Source organism: Sinocyclocheilus grahami, unplaced genomic scaffold (assembly GCF_001515645.1).
Source record: "Sinocyclocheilus grahami isolate Dianchi unplaced genomic scaffold, SAMN03320097.WGS_v1.1 scaffold31.1, whole genome shotgun sequence".
Classification (NCBI taxonomy): domain Eukaryota; kingdom Metazoa; phylum Chordata; class Actinopteri; order Cypriniformes; family Cyprinidae; genus Sinocyclocheilus; species Sinocyclocheilus grahami.
The window spans coordinates 3,552,318-3,568,019 of record NW_015505210.1 but is presented as its reverse complement, the minus strand read 5'-3'; the positions used below and the strand labels follow the sequence as shown (position 1 = coordinate 3,568,019).

The following is a 15,702-nucleotide window of genomic DNA, read 5'->3' as shown; positions in this document are numbered from 1 at the left end:
ATTTGTAACTGCGGGTTAAATGCATTCATGTTCTGCATTAAACAGTGTGTAAACACATCTAAATGCCACTTCAGATGCAGCTTATGTCTGGATTCCAAAGATGAATTTTGTTGATACTGATTTCATTTGCTTGGTAACAGCCCAAATGTCTTATTATTCTAATTCACTGATTAAATGTACAAATTTGACTCAAAAGATAATGCACACTTTTAGAAAAATGGCTTTATAAAGGTAAAAATGCCCATAAAAGGTACAAATCTATTTAAACTTATTGGAAAAGATTCATTTCTATTTGACCACCACACAGAATATGAAGAATATCAAAAGCTTTAGGAGTCAGCTGTCCACGAAAGTCCTTAAGATACCAGCATGATAACACACTCAATCAGTTGAATGAATGACTCGGTGACTCACTCATTCAGTGACTTACCGTCACTTATTGGTAGTTGAGTTGAGAAGTATGTTTAAAACAATAATCTCATAACATCAGTTATTGCAGTTGTAATTATTGTTATTTGCAGTGTAAATGATTTAATCTGACTTGTAGCAGCCCTATAGTGTATATTGAATTTATTGATAAATTGTAATAATTTGACATGAAAGAGGATGCATACATCTAAAAAGGTTAAAATTAGGTCTTTGTAAATAATAATATGCAGATTTAAGTATGTAAAAGCTGATAGAACACTGATGAAAATATTGCTTCAGAATAAATGGTTTACTCCACCAAAAATCTCAGTGATGCAGTTATTTTGCAGGGATATTTTGTATGGAATATTGTCTGCTGATATGAAAAGTTCACTGTATTTCGTAGTAATAAATATAATTTATTACAGCAATGATATTTTGTTTATTTAAAGAAATTAAATATTACATATATGCATGTAATAAAATGTGTATTTCCATTACAGGTTTAGGTCTTAAATTTCATATAAGGGGGTATTAAAAAGGTCTTAAAGTCTTAAATTTAACTTGTTCATGTCTGTAGAAACCCTGAGTACAAGTAGAGTTCTTGTAAACATTACGTAATGCAATATCCAGTAGGGCTCTAGTAATCAAATCCATATGCAAAAGTCCTGTAGGAATTTCTTTTTATTCAGTAAAATCTTTTTTGATTTCTAAAATCATAAGGATTTTTAGGGTTGTTTCAAAATTATGATAGCACAAAATGTGTGTTTATCGATAATTAAATTTTAATTCAACCACAGTTGAATTTTCATGCAAGTTATTTGTGCACATAAAATGATGCAATAAAATAAATGTGCACTTAAAAAAAATAATGCAGTTGGACAAAAGAAATTAATAAATTAAAAGCATCATAGGAAGTTTTGGCAACAGATAGAATGAAAACATTGTTTAAATTCTTTTTGCTCTGATAGGATATGAGATCTGAAGGTGTAAAGGTCCAGTAATAACAACTCTCTTGAGATGGCAGGACATTCCATCTCTTATGACAGCCACTCTAGTGATTCAGAAAATTGGGATCAATGGACAACATGTCCGTCTAGGAGAATCTGCAGACACTTAAGGTAAGTCTGGATAATAATAGAGATTCTCAGTCATAGGCATGTCCACCTGCTGCATGGATTTTCATAGCCTTCCTTCAAAAACACAGCACTATCAGAGGCATTTGGAATAGGGTATGGGGATGTAAAATTTATTCTACAGTTAAATTCATTGTGATTCACTCCAAATGCTAAATCCATTGTTTATATAATTAATATATGGGACTGAGTTGATAATATGAATCAATTTTAATCAATCTACTTTTTGATTCTTAAATGGGTAGAATCTTAGATTCCAAGATCGCTCTTTTTTTTAATTCTGTTTTCTGACAATGCGTAAACAAAACTTCACCAAACATAATTTTCAAAATGAATCGAAATCTAATCGATTAAGAGCTTGTGAAATGAAATTGAATTGATTCATGAAATGTGTGTCATTACCTAGCACTAGTTAATATTGTATGTTTTTGTGCATCGTGCTGATTGTTTCAGTGTGTAGGCTATACTGATTTCTATAGGGAACTTTGCATTATGATGGAAGATTACATATCTGGAAGATATTACATATCTGTTTATAGTATGATAGTATACTAAAGTTACTGAGCAACAACTTGCAAAAATTTACACAAATGTGCGATTAACTGAAACCAGTAATGTTTTGTTGTTCAGCAGTGTTTGATATGGTTATCTTAGTGATATCAGTGCATATCAATGCCAGTGCCATCTGAGAAATGCAGAAATGCCCTTTTCACAGTTACAATACAAGCAAATGTTCAGTGATAGGGTGTAAAGCAGGTATTAAACAGCTAGACCTTAGGTTAGATGCCTCGTTGAATTTAAAGTGGATAAAAATGAGGCTGTGATAGATAAACTTAGTGTTTATTATGATACAAACTGTTTTATGGAATTTTTGTCTACTGAAAGTTATTTTCAGAAAGACTTTTCATCAGCTGAACATTATCAGTATGTTATTAAACAACAATACAATCCATTAAATGCACTGTACTTTTATCCCTCACAGCCTAGTTTTTAAAGGGGTCATATAATGAGATTTCAATTTTTCCTTTCTCTTTGGAGTGTTATAAGCTCTTGGTGCATAAAGAAGATCTGTAAAGTTGCAAAGACTAAAGTCTCAAATCCAAAGAGATCGTTCTAACACGCCCCCACATGTCTACGTCACCATGTGGGAAGATTTGCATAATGCCGCCCAAATGTTCACGCAAAGAAAGAAGGTTATAAAATAAAAATTTATTCTCGCTGTAGTATTGTTGTTGCGGCCGCCGCTGCCATGTTGCGAAGACGCTGTGTTTCAATGTGAAAGCAAAACTACTTTGTTTGGCCTTCCAAAAGAGTAATATATCCGCTTCGTCATGCCTGGAGCTGATCCGTGCTGGTCGCTGAGGGAATACATCAACTTTGCGCTGTGGATCGGCGGATCGGCTTTCAACGTGGATGAAGCGGAGTCCAGCCCGGGGTCGTCACATGTGGTTGCCGCGAGCCTCCTTTGTCGAATCCGCCGGCGCCGCTCACTCAAGCCGCTGTGTTTCGTTGTGAAAGCGAAACTACTTTGTTTGGCTTTCCAAAAGAGGACATAATGTTTCTATAAACTGGGGCAGTTCCAACTTTGCAAGGACAGTCTGGTGCTTCTGACTCACAGCCTGTAAGTAAGTTTTTTATATTTAAAGAATTTGCCACTGATCATTCAAACGCGAGTTTGAGCAGTGTAGAGTAGCGCTCGTTGTTTGTCATTTCTCAGATCACAAATGCAGACATGGCTTTATGTTTACGCAGCGCAATACGCAACGCGTAAAAACAGTATAAGTCATTATAATCAGTAATTATGTCCCGACTGGATGCAACAAATGCCTCATTTGTAATGGGTTTTATTGGTTTTGTCTCGTCGCGCCGGGACACACGGAAACACAGTATGGTAAGGGGCGTAACATTTCCATCATACGCTTGAGGTATTCAGCCAATCACAACGCACTGGATAGCTGGCCAATCAGAGCACACCTCGCTTTTTTAAGACCGATGAGCTTTGTAAGAAAGGCGGGGCATAGAGGAGAAACAATAATGTACAGTATGTGAAAAATAATGTGTTTTTTGAACCTTAAACCGCATAAACACATTGCATTACACCAAATACACAATGTTCTTTTTAGCAACATCATATGACCCCTTTAAATTATATATGGCCACATGATAAGGCCACTGATAAGGTTTTGCATCTTTGCAGTGTACGTTTTAAAAGTTTAACCCCAAAAGTACCTTTCTAATCGATTTTGCATATTTTAAATGAGAAAAAAACTAAAAGCATAGAGAGCGTCTCTGTACAGTACATAATTTTACAGTACATTGTACAACCTGTACGCCTTTGTGTGTCAGCGCCACCTGCTGGCCGTTGAGAAATAACGCTTGTAAGGATGTAGTCGGAAACAATGGCCATAAAAGCTTTTGGTTATGAATGAAAGGAAGAGTAAAAAAAAAAACAGCTTAAGACATGCCTTTTAAAGTACAGTTTTCATCATTTTATTATTTTATTAAATTATTTGGTTCGTTACAAGCGCACCTTTTATTGTCAAGGATAGGTAAAGGTTATAAAAGGACACTGATGTCAACCAAATATAGCGATTGATTTGAATTCACGGCAGGTCGTGCATTACAACACCCACTTTTTCTTCACCTTTCAATTAGCTTTGTACTATATTCAGAATAGAAGGTCATTCTATGAAGTCTTGTATAACGCTTTTAACGCTCGTGCGGTTGCGGGGAGGTTCACCGAGTTCATTTTCCATCGGCATGACTCCCATCATCACGCCGTCTCTTTCATCAGCCTATTGTGTTATCGTGCATGAGAGAATCTACAGTATCAGGAGATGTTATAAGGGTCGGCCTACGTCATCATCCGCGTGCCACAGTATAGCGGAGACAGCGAGCAGCCATTCATGCACGCGCTACCTCCGTCAGGTTACTATGCTACCTGAGGGCGTCCTTTCTTCTCAAACAGCTGCATTTGGAGGCTGTGTTCGCAGCGAAGAAGTTACACCGGAGTTGGACTCGCATTATGCTGAAGTTGGAAAGTAATGCCCGAGGATGCTAAGTCGCCTGGCAAGCCCTCGTTGTGCGAAGCAGCGCTCGTTCTTTGTGCGTTCATTCATCAGCTGTTTCCCTGCTGCTTTGTTTTAAAGACAGGCGGGTACGTACACGCGCTTCACTGTGAGAATGAGTCTTTAAAGAGGCCTGTTTTGCTTTAGAAAGTCCTGCGAGAATATAGGAAAATGCGTATTAATTTTGTTTATAGATACTATTTCCTATGCAGTTTCTTCATTAAATATTCTGTCGTTTAGAAATGAGTTGTATGCGTCATTTAAACGCATATCTGCAGGCAGTGCGCTTCAGGAGCGCATTGTCTGGCTGTTTAACATTAGAGCGGTGTCAGCAGTGTGCTGAATTATTGATGCTACTTTTTCTGTAAGTAACAAGAATGGATTGTGCGCCCTTACAGTTACTTGGAACAAAAGTCAAGTTAAAAATGCTCGTCTTTTTGTCCTTTTTTTTTAATTATTCTTGCTGATTGACATGCAGAAGGACAGATCTTCAATCGGCTTGTCTTGTCAAGAAGACGATCTTGTCCCCTAAGGGTCTGGAGACACCACAGTCATGCCATCATTTCAATTCGTTGTGGGCTACTTCTGCCTGGCACATTTCTGGGCTGATGCAATAGAGAAGCAAAACGTGATCTTGACTTGTAATTATATAGGAATCATGCATGTGATTGGCAGTGGATCTTTGAAATGATCTCTACATGGGACAGTACTCAGAAGCTGAGTGAGCCTGTCCTGTGTACTGAATGAATTTCGGTCTGAGCTGCTTAGGGAATCATTAGACTGCTCAGATGGTACTCAAAGGGTGCAGCTGAAGTTCAGGTTTCACCATTGCATTAATGGCTGGGATCTTGGCAGCTAAAATATCAATCAGATAGAAAGACTGAGGAAGCTGCTGAGAAGTGTTGGTAGTACAATGGTTTGCATAGTGTTTTTTTTTCAGCTGAAACACACTATGAAACACACTGATTTTGGTGTATTTTAAAGTGTCTTATGAACAATATCCAAAACCATTATTTTAACCATTTATTATGTTACATAATCACACAATACATTACATTGCGTTATATTACGAGTTGTTTTATTTTAATGATTCTGTTTTACACAATTAAATAATATTTAGAGTATAGCAATAAAACAATAGGTTTTAAAGTTGATCAGGGTAATAATAATTACTATTATTCTTAAAGGGTTCATATGATGCGATTTCAATTTTTCCTTTCTCTTTGGAGTGTTACAAGCTCTTGGTGCATAAAGAAGATCTGTAAAGTTGCAAAGACTAAAGTCTCAAATCCAAAGAGATATTCTTTATATAAGTTCAGAGTCAGCCACACCTACCTAAAACGGCTCGTTCTAACACGCCCCCACATGTCTACCTCACTATGTGGGAAGATTTTTGTATTTTAATTATTTATTTCTGTTTTACACAATGAAATAACCTTTAGAGAATATTTTATATTATATATATATATATATATAAAATGTTATATTGTTCCAATATTAGTATTAATATTTTATAATTATTATCATTATAATTATTTAATTGATACTATAACAATAATAGTAATAATGACTACTATTCTTAATATTATTTAAACCATTATATCACTCAATTTACTAAATTATATTATGTTAAGCATTGTTTTGTGAACTTAATTAACAAATATTTTTTATTTGAGAATAAATGTTTATCAATAATTATGCAAACAAAACAAATTACTTAATCTGTGAACACCTTTGTTTCCTATCAAACACACGGTGTGTAATAACTCTTCAAAGACCCACCACCGGGTGCCATCTTTCTGAAATTTCTAGGTTAAATAGACAAGTGTTGGTATCTGTAAAATGACCAATCTATGTCTGATAGCGACTGTAAAGGTCACACCAGACTTTTCGCTCCATTCCATTTCTATTCATATTCATGGAAACACATGTACTCGCAAATAAGTTTTAGGTTTTGCTGTGTGATGTTATATATTGGTTAACTGACCTGCAAATTCCCAAAAAACATTTGGTTTGCAGTATTGCGGGGTCCATATTAAAAATTATATATGCATGCTCAAAGACTAATGTGACCACACTTCAAATTGTGTAAATAAAAACAGACTGGCTTTTATTGATTTTATTGGTGGGAAACTATAGATAGTTGCATGTGTGTTCTGCATCAGGTGGGAAAACTCACAGCAAAACAGATGCAGCAGAACTTATTGAACTTATAGCTGCTGTTGAGTATGGCGGTGCCGTGGGCTCTGGTCACGCTCTGGTTGGTTAATGGGGTCACAAAGCTTTTGGCTGGTGCAGTCATGAGAGTCGAAATAAATCGAGAGGTCCATATTAGACAGCACTTTCGCTGGGATAAAACAGGCCCTATTTCCAGCCTATTCATCATTTATTCAAACAGAATATTCTGCCCATGCACGCTTCAGTGGACCCTTTTATGTTTCTTCAGTGCAAGGGAAGAAAGAGTCATATCGGCTCAGTGCAAAGGCCACAAAGACTGTGTCTTTAACTGTGTTTTCTGCTTTGATCTGTGCTGCACTCCAGTCTCCTTGCTTCAAGGTCGTCTGTCTTGTAATGATCCTGTTTCAGGCCTGAGTATTAATGCAAGACAGCACCTTAACAGCACCTAGTTTGGGCATAGGCAGTCTGGAGGCTTTAAATGATGTCTGGGTTTATAAAGGATTCATTAGTATTTTATAGCTTTATATATTTATTATTATTATTGCTATAAGGGTTGTTACAGTTAATTCAATCTAAAACTAACTAGTTTGTTACTTGAAATATTGTAAAGTAATACAAATTTTTAAATCATCTTTCATTCTCAAGGAAACATTTCTCTTTTTCATTTAGTTTAACTTGACATACTAAAATAACTAAAACTGAAATACAAAAATAATAAAAAACATACAGGTACACACATATAGAATAACTAAAACTTTAATACAATTTTAAATAAAAACTGAAAATATAAAAATAACAACTAAATTCCAATTAAAAAAATTATTATAACACTGATTAATACGTTAATATTATAATTTAACTAAATTTAATACAACTCAATTTTATTAAAAATCACTTCTTTTTTTTTTTGTTAGCACAATTTATGTTGTAAATACATAATCGAAGAGACCAGGGCTAGTTTTGTGAATATTTCTCTCTCTGGGTTTTATTAATTTTTTTTTCCTGGATTTTGAATTTTTAATATAGGCCGTCACCTGAAAGGATTAGGTTAAAATTAAACCTTAGTCACTGTTTCCTCACAAGCACAGCACATGAGGTGAATAAAATGAATACAAACGGGAATGAATCATCTGTGATTACACAGGACAATACAGTGGTTTGTTGACAGATGAGGCTGTGCTGAAAGTGAACCTGCACTGCTGTCCTTTTGTTTCATGCAGCAGGTTTTCAGGGAACAGTGAGAAATTGCGCTTTGCTGTCATCAAACTTCCTACACTCAGCATCACTTTTAGAGCCCAGAGTTCATCCAAGTTTATTGTATGCACTTGGCGAGTTCCTCGCGTTGTGGAGATGCACTCGAACCAGCCCTCCCTCACCAGTCGAATGCTCACGTGTGTATCTGACTGTGTGTTGGCTTTTCCCGGCAGTGGTCAGCCGCGTGGAGCTCAGCTGGAGGGTGAGCTGGGGAAAATGAGCCTGCACAGAGCCAGCGGAGGAGGACCCCTGGACCACTCCAGGGAGAGACGGCGCTCTGGTGATCGCTCCAGGGATTCTTCACACGAGAGAGGCGAAGGACAGCTGACCCCCTGCATCAGGAACGTCACCTCACCCATACGCCAGCACCTCAGCAGTGAGCAGTTCATTCTGTACCATTTAAAAAAAACTCTCTCAAATCTTTCAAAATACATTTCTTGTTTTAATATTAACCCTACATATTAAGTAGTTGTATTTATATAATTATTTAACATTCATTTGCTGGTCAGTTCGTTTTTAATGGTTTTGAAAAAAGTACCTTATGCTCATCAAGGCTGCATTTACTTGATCAAAACAGTAATGTTGTGAAATATGATTACATTTTAAAATAACTATTTGCTATTGTAATATGTTTTAGAATGCAATGTATTTCTGCGATGTCAACGCTGAATTTTCAACAGCCATAACTCCAGTCTTCAGTGTCACATGATCCTTCAGAAATAATTCTATGATTTGCTGCTCAAGAAAAAAAAAGTCTTCTTTTTGATGTTGAAAACTGTTTTTTGAAACTGATACATTTTTTCAAGATTCTTTGATGAACAGAAAGTTCAAAAGAATTTATTTGAAATTGATTTGATTAATTGAATGCACCTTTGCTGAATAAACATTAATATCTTACGGACCCCTAAACTTTTCAACAGTAGTCTACATAAAATTGAAATTTTGTTTAAATTTTTTTTATTTAATCGTGAGGGTTAAAATGTCTTGCTGCAACTTCGCCAACTGTCGCTGAATTGAATTTATTGAGTTACCATTTATGTACACTGATGGCTTCTTTGGTATCTTTACTGATGCTCAAGTCGGTAGGTACTGGGAAGCTTCACTTGTATTGTTTGACTCCTGTCTAACTTCCATGTTGATTCCTCAGACCGTGACCGGGATTCAGGCTGCTCATCGCGCTCCACGAGTCCCAGGCCTCAGAAAGCATGCACCTCCAGCCTGTTCTATGGCGACCCTCATAGTAAAACCCACAGCTCCGACATGATCTACGTGTGCGAAAACGTCAAGGAGGGCCCTCGCAGTTTGAGGACTGCCGAAAGAGTCACTCTGATTGTAGACAACACACATTTTGTGGTCGACCCATCCATCTTCACTGCCCAACCCAACACCATGCTCGGCAGGTAGGATAAACTTCGGTCACCTCTTTCAGTTTGTCTGTTCATTATCGGTTCAATGCAATCATTCACGTTGTCATATTGTGTCAGTGTTTTAATAAATAACTGGTGGGCTTTGTCTTGAAGGATGTTCGGATCTGGACGGGAACACAACTTCACGCGTCCTAATGAAAAGGGAGACTATGAGGTTGCTGAGGGAATCAGCTCCACCGTGTTCAGAGCCATTTTGGTGAGTGCACTATGCTTTAAAAGCTTTATTGAGGTTTTAAATATCTATTTGGCATAGTGTACCGCATATTGATTAAGTGCCGGATTAGACTGCAGTATCAAAATTCACATGACTTCAGCACAAAGCGTAATGTTTTGTTAAAAACACATAAAATGTGTTCATTTTATTTCTCACATAAAAATGGCAACTCAGCAGAACGTTTTCCCTACTGTCTGGTTTCTTTGGTTCCCTGTATTATCTTAAGAATCAGTGCCAGCATGTTTTGTCTTTTTGTTCCTGCCTTATGACTTTTACTGACCTTGAAATCAATTCATATTTAATAAAACGGAAAGTTCTGATCCTAGCTGATTAATGGTTTTGATAAAATTGCATGGCTTTTATGTTATGAATGTACAAATCTACACATTTTTGATATTCACTATATATGTAGCACAGTTCTCACATAAAAATATATGAATGTGTTCTGCAGACCTAATCATTTCAGTTTATTAGTTGTGTAAGGTCCGCGCACCTGGCCCAAGGAAGGTATCCAGTGGCGGATGAAGGTCTCTTGCGTGTTCGGCCAAAGCTGTGTTTAAATAATTGTAGTTGCGATTCTTTAAGTAGATCAATTCAAAGATGTAATATTGCAAATACCTTGAACTTCTTTTTTTGACACAATGTCAAAACAATGTCAAAACCACACAATGCTATTTTCATGAGATTTTCAGAGAAGATTTTAGTGCATCTAAAAGTTTGCATTGAACAGTGTATGGTGTTTTAAAATGCAATTTATGAATAATATATTGATAATAATTTTAATAATGTGTAATAATAAAAATGGTAGTAAATAAAACTTAATTAAGACAATGTATTTTTGCTAAGAATAATGAAGTTAAAATAATTGTTAAAGAAAAAAATAAGTAGTTTGATTATAAAGTATAAAATTATAAAAAGTTACATTTATCAAAGCTATGTACAGTGGGTACGGAAAGTATTCAGACCCCCTTAAATTTTTCACTCTTTGTTATATTGCAGCCATTTGCTAAAATCATTTAAGTTACATTTTTTTCCTCATTAATGTACACACAGCACCCCATATTGACAGAAAAACACAGAATTGTTGACATTTTTGCAGATTTATTAAAAAAGAAAAACTGAAATATCACATGGTCCTAAGTATTCAGACCCTTTGCTCAGTATTTAGTAGAAGCACCCTTTTGATCTAATACAGCCATGAGTCTTATTGGGAAAGATGCAACAAGTTTTTCACACCCGGATTTGGGGATCCTCTGCCATTCCCCCTTGCAGATCCTCTCCAGTTCTGTCAGGTTAGATGGTAAAAGTTGGTGGACAGCCATTTTTAGGTCCCTCCAGAGATGCTCAATTGGGTTTAAGTCAGGGCTCTGGCTGGGCCATTCAAGAACAATTCATTAAAGAATCCTGAAAAAAGTATCGCAGTTTCTTGGCAGCACAACTATTGCCAACATTGATAATTCTAATAATAAATCAGCATATTAGAATGATTTCTTAAGGATCATGTGACACTTTATATTGGAGTAATGGCTGATGGAAATTCAGCTTTGCATCACAGAAATAAATGATATTTGTGAAATCGAAACTACCGTATTGTCCCGAATATAAGACGATGTTTTTTTCTTGGAAATACATCTGAAAAAACGCGGTCGTTTTATATTCAGGGTGTAGACTTTGACATGTCAATAATACACGTACAAAAATAGGTGGCGCCAAATACGCATAAAACGAATGTGCCATGAAATACGTAATGTAATGCGTGTTGTAAAGCTCGCGAGTAAAAACAAAAGAATAAGAAAAGCTTACAGCTGCATGAGTCATGACTGTCACGTTAGCCCGATGGGACCAAGCTCCCTTTGTGATTTTAAAACGTAAGACAGTACTCCGATTTGAAGACTGCAGTAAGATTTAACTTCTACTGTTAATAAGATTTTGGTAGGCTACTATTAGACGGATAGCCTAAATGTCCTAATTCAGATGGGCTACGGTTTTTTTATTTTTTATTATTATTTTTTTAATGGTGTATCAAAAAGTGTATATTTTTTTAATGTGATTGTTGGTACATTTTACCAGTTTTTACCATATTTTCAAAACAAAAATTAAAATAGGAAAAATATGCAATATGAAAATAATTGAAGACAAAAAGTTTTTTACTGAGAAAAACTAAGATTTGGTTTTAAAAAAGCCTTTTTCCAAAAAGGTACATCTGGAAAAAGGGGGGTCGTCTTATATTCGGGCCAATACGGTACTTCAGTCTGTGTGCATTGAATTTATTTAATACACAATTTGTTAACTTTTCCAAAACATTCTAATTTATTGAGATGCACCTGTATGTGTGTATATATATGTGTGTGTGTGTGTATGTCATATATGTACATGCATACATATATGTACTTTTTATACTATATTTTCTTCATTACCTTATTAGTTTGTGTTTAGAATGAGCCAAGATAGGCGTTTTAAGTGTATATGACCGTACGTTCATTCGACTCTGTTATATATATATATATATATTACATATTTAAAATGGACATTTTGTATACAACAGTGTTTAACCAGAATTTTTTTTATTTATTTAGACAACTTTGGCATTCGTTACAAGCCCGTCTCTGTGACATTGAAAGGGTTAAGCTTCTACCGTGAGGCTCAGCTCAGTGGAAAAATCAGGACAGCACTACAGAAATAACAGCCATATTGAAGCTTTCTCTTTTTTTTCAGTGAAGTGTTTTGTTGAGCGTCTTCATGCTGTCCGTATGTTGAGCTCTTTCCACGTTTGGCTGGCTTTAAATGGATCAGTGCGTGTGAAGAGTGGGAAAAGCAGGGGGGGGGTGTGTGTCTATCTGGCATCGGAGCCATTTGCTTATCTTTGGTGCTGCTTCAGTAATGGCCGCCTGTTTGTTTTTCCTCTGCGTCTCTCTTTTAACTAGCAGGATTACTACAAATCGGGGATAATCCGTTGCCCTGATGGGATATCCATCCCAGAGCTGAGAGAGGCATGTGACTACCTTTGCATTGCCTTCGACTACAGCACCATCAAGTGCAGAGACCTCAGTGAGTATATTAACATGACAAATGCACCAAACGGATTAGTCTTTTTGTGCCGGAAAACGCTCTGATTGTCACGGCAACGGCGGAGCTGGATGGTATTCCGAGCGTTTTGGTTGACTGAGGATGGTAGATGCGAGAGAGCAGAAGTAGGTCAGTGCTGTATCCGATGTGATTGCCAGATATGGGTCACTGGATGCTGTTAGCGTGACCGGTTTACATTGTAATTGCTTTTTTAATTGAAAGTATCATGTATATGTCATTATATGGCTGGATTAAATCAGTGAGTCAGCTGCTGAATCGTTATGAGCTGATTTGAATAACACTCTGGAACATGTGGGCTGCAGGTGCACTCATGCATGAGCTGTCTAATGATGGTGCCCGGCGGCAGTTTGAGTTCTATCTGGAGGAGATGGTGCTGCCCCTGATGGTGGCCAGCGCTCAGAGCGGAGAGAGGGAGTGTCATGTGGTGGTGCTGACCGACGACGACGTGGTGGACTGGGATGAGGAGTATCCGCCGCAGATGGGAGAGGAATACTCACAGAGTCAGTTTACTTCAGCTGCACCTCAATTACACACTGTTATCTCTATGTCAATCACTGCATTATGGGTAATTTCTAGGGGGGGGGGGGGGGGGGGGGGTATTAGAAGTGATTGTTCGTGGTCATTAGTGGTGTGCACTTGTGGTTTTTGAACACCTTTAACCCATATTGCTACAAACATGAATGATACCGCAAACTGTGCAGCTTGTTGTGTTATGATTTTGACCTTGTAGATGATAAAATGGGTGAACACCCTAGCAACCACATAGCAACTCACTAACATAAGCAAGATTTCTTTTGTTTTTAGCCAGAAAAGTCTGGATGTATCAAAGATCATTGTCGGTTTGTAAGGAATATATTCGTATAAATCAAGGTCATAATGGTTTTGTCTTTGTGTCACACAGTTATATACAGCACAAAACTATACCGCTTCTTCAAATACATTGAAAACCGAGACGTGGCCAAGTCGGTTCTGAAGGAGAGAGGACTGAAGAAAATTCGATTAGGCATCGAAGGTAAGAGACCGAATAACAGGACGTGGACAAGATGGCTTTCAATCGGCTGCTTTCAGATCAACCTGAAATGAAATTAGCTTATTCACACATTACACACATTTAAAGGGATAATCAACCATACACTGTTTTATAATAGAAAATATTTTAAATAATGTTGGTAACCAGAGTATGTGAGTGGAGTGGAGTGGTAATAATTTCCCCTCCGCGCTCCAAGCATTCAATAATCACTCCGCTCCGAGTTCACCATTTCCTGCTCCACTGATCAGAAACATCGCTCAGCGGCTAAATTATTTCACTATGCTTGAAAAATCAAAGTTCTGTTCAGAAATTGTTAAACGAAAAATAAATGCACAATACTAGAAGAATAGTTTTAACATGGTTTATTGGAACACTACAATTAGCCCAAGTCCATATTAAATGACTGCTTAACTCGCTTAGCTTACTTGTCTGTGCAACGTCTTTACTATGGCGAAGCTGAGGGTAGTTACTTCAGAAACAGAAAGAATATGCTGTAACTTTTCAGTTTTTAAGCTGATAAATCACAGGACAGCGTTGACCAAATTTTCTTCATTCCTGAATGTATGCGTGCGATCTGCACATTATGTGCGAGCTTGTGTGTTCTGTCCGTGTGCAGCAATGTAGCAGCACATTAGTTTCGAGCGGAGATTAACAAACTGTACGATTTACAACATGCTTTAACCTCCCGCACTCGTCCATCGCCATTTTAACTTTCATATGTGATCCACATATGTCAAGCTATCTAATTATGTTTAATGTGTGAGTTGGCATAATTTGTGCTGGTGACGGAGCGGTAGCGGAGCATTCTCGGAGCGAGTGAAAACCTCAATGCTCCAACTTTCAAAAAATCCGCTCCTAGCTCCAGGCAAAATCACACCGCTCCGCTCACATACTCTGTTGGTAATCAAACAGTTTCGGTTCCCATTGACTTCAATTGTGTGTCAATGGGAATCAAAATGTTTGGTTACCAACATTCTTCAAAATATCTTCCATTATATTCCACACACACAAAAAAAGACTTACAGGTTTTGAACAACGTGAAAGTGAATAATTAGATTTTTTTTTTTAGATAATGTTAACTATCCATTTAATTTGCATTCTTGCTAATGCTGTGCCTATGTTTGCACCTAGGTTACCCAACCTACAAAGAGAAGGTAAAGAAGCGACCCGGCGGACGTCCTGAGGTCATTTACAACTACGTCCAGCGGCCCTTCATCCGTATGTCATGGGAGAAAGAGGAAGGCAAAAGCCGACACGTGGACTTCCAGTGCGTGAAAAGCAAGTCCATCACCAACCTGGCCGCAGCAGCCGCAGACATCCCTCAGGACCAGCTGGTGGTGATGCACCCCGGGCCTCAGGTGGATGAACTAGACATCCTCCCCAACCACCCTCAGCCCAGCCACCAGTATGACCCTGATCCCGATGCCTCATCCCCATCCATTTGACCAACACACACACACACACACGTCACCACTGGAGCACTGCAGAGAGAGGCCAGCCAAGTCATGCTGCCAAGACCACATTGCCTTTCAAGTCCTCTCCTGCCTTAAGAGTGTCAAAGACGATCGCTGTGGCAGCACATGACCTTTGGACACTGCCTTTCTTTCCCACATAGACCTCAACCAAAGGAGTTTTTTTTAATTAGACACTCAAAGTTGATAATCACTCCTTTGATTAGTATCTGAAGTGACTGTACTATGTTGTGGTGCTGTGTGGCTGTTTAACTTAGCAATAAAAAGGAGCACAACCCACTGTAGCACCCTGCGAGCGAGTGACATCATGCGATAAAATGAGAATCCCTTCTGGTTTTGACGTGGACGGGGTGTAACGGAGCACCTGTGGAGCTTCACTGTGATGCATGGCCAATGAATGAGTACTGAAATGATGTCACATGTACAGT

The 15,702-nt window shown here is 37.6% G+C and overlaps 1 protein-coding gene across 7 annotated transcripts in view; it reads left to right on the top strand.

Moving 5' to 3' along the window:
* Positions 1-15,684, top strand: part of LOC107574945 (BTB/POZ domain-containing protein 10-like) — a 19,335-nt gene extending 3,651 nt beyond the window's left edge. For 2 of the 7 annotated variants that reach the window (XM_016261383.1, XM_016261376.1), the window contains exons 2-9: positions 1,380-1,529; positions 8,218-8,420; positions 9,192-9,444; positions 9,565-9,667; positions 12,610-12,733; positions 13,075-13,272; positions 13,674-13,784; positions 14,934-15,684. In XM_016261383.1, the coding sequence (XP_016116869.1) occupies positions 1,429-1,529; positions 8,218-8,420; positions 9,192-9,444; positions 9,565-9,667; positions 12,610-12,733; positions 13,075-13,272; positions 13,674-13,784; positions 14,934-15,247 (1,407 nt within the window). In that variant the 5' untranslated portion in view covers positions 1,380-1,428 and the 3' untranslated portion in view covers positions 15,248-15,684. Of the gene's footprint in view, positions 1-1,379; positions 1,530-4,341; positions 4,702-8,217; positions 8,421-9,191; positions 9,445-9,564; positions 9,668-12,609; positions 12,734-13,074; positions 13,273-13,673; positions 13,785-14,933 lie in introns of those variants that run through there. The other 5 variants (XM_016261398.1, XM_016261393.1, XM_016261388.1 and 2 more) reach the window with 4 other exon arrangements.
* Positions 15,685-15,702: the final 18 nt, after the last annotated feature.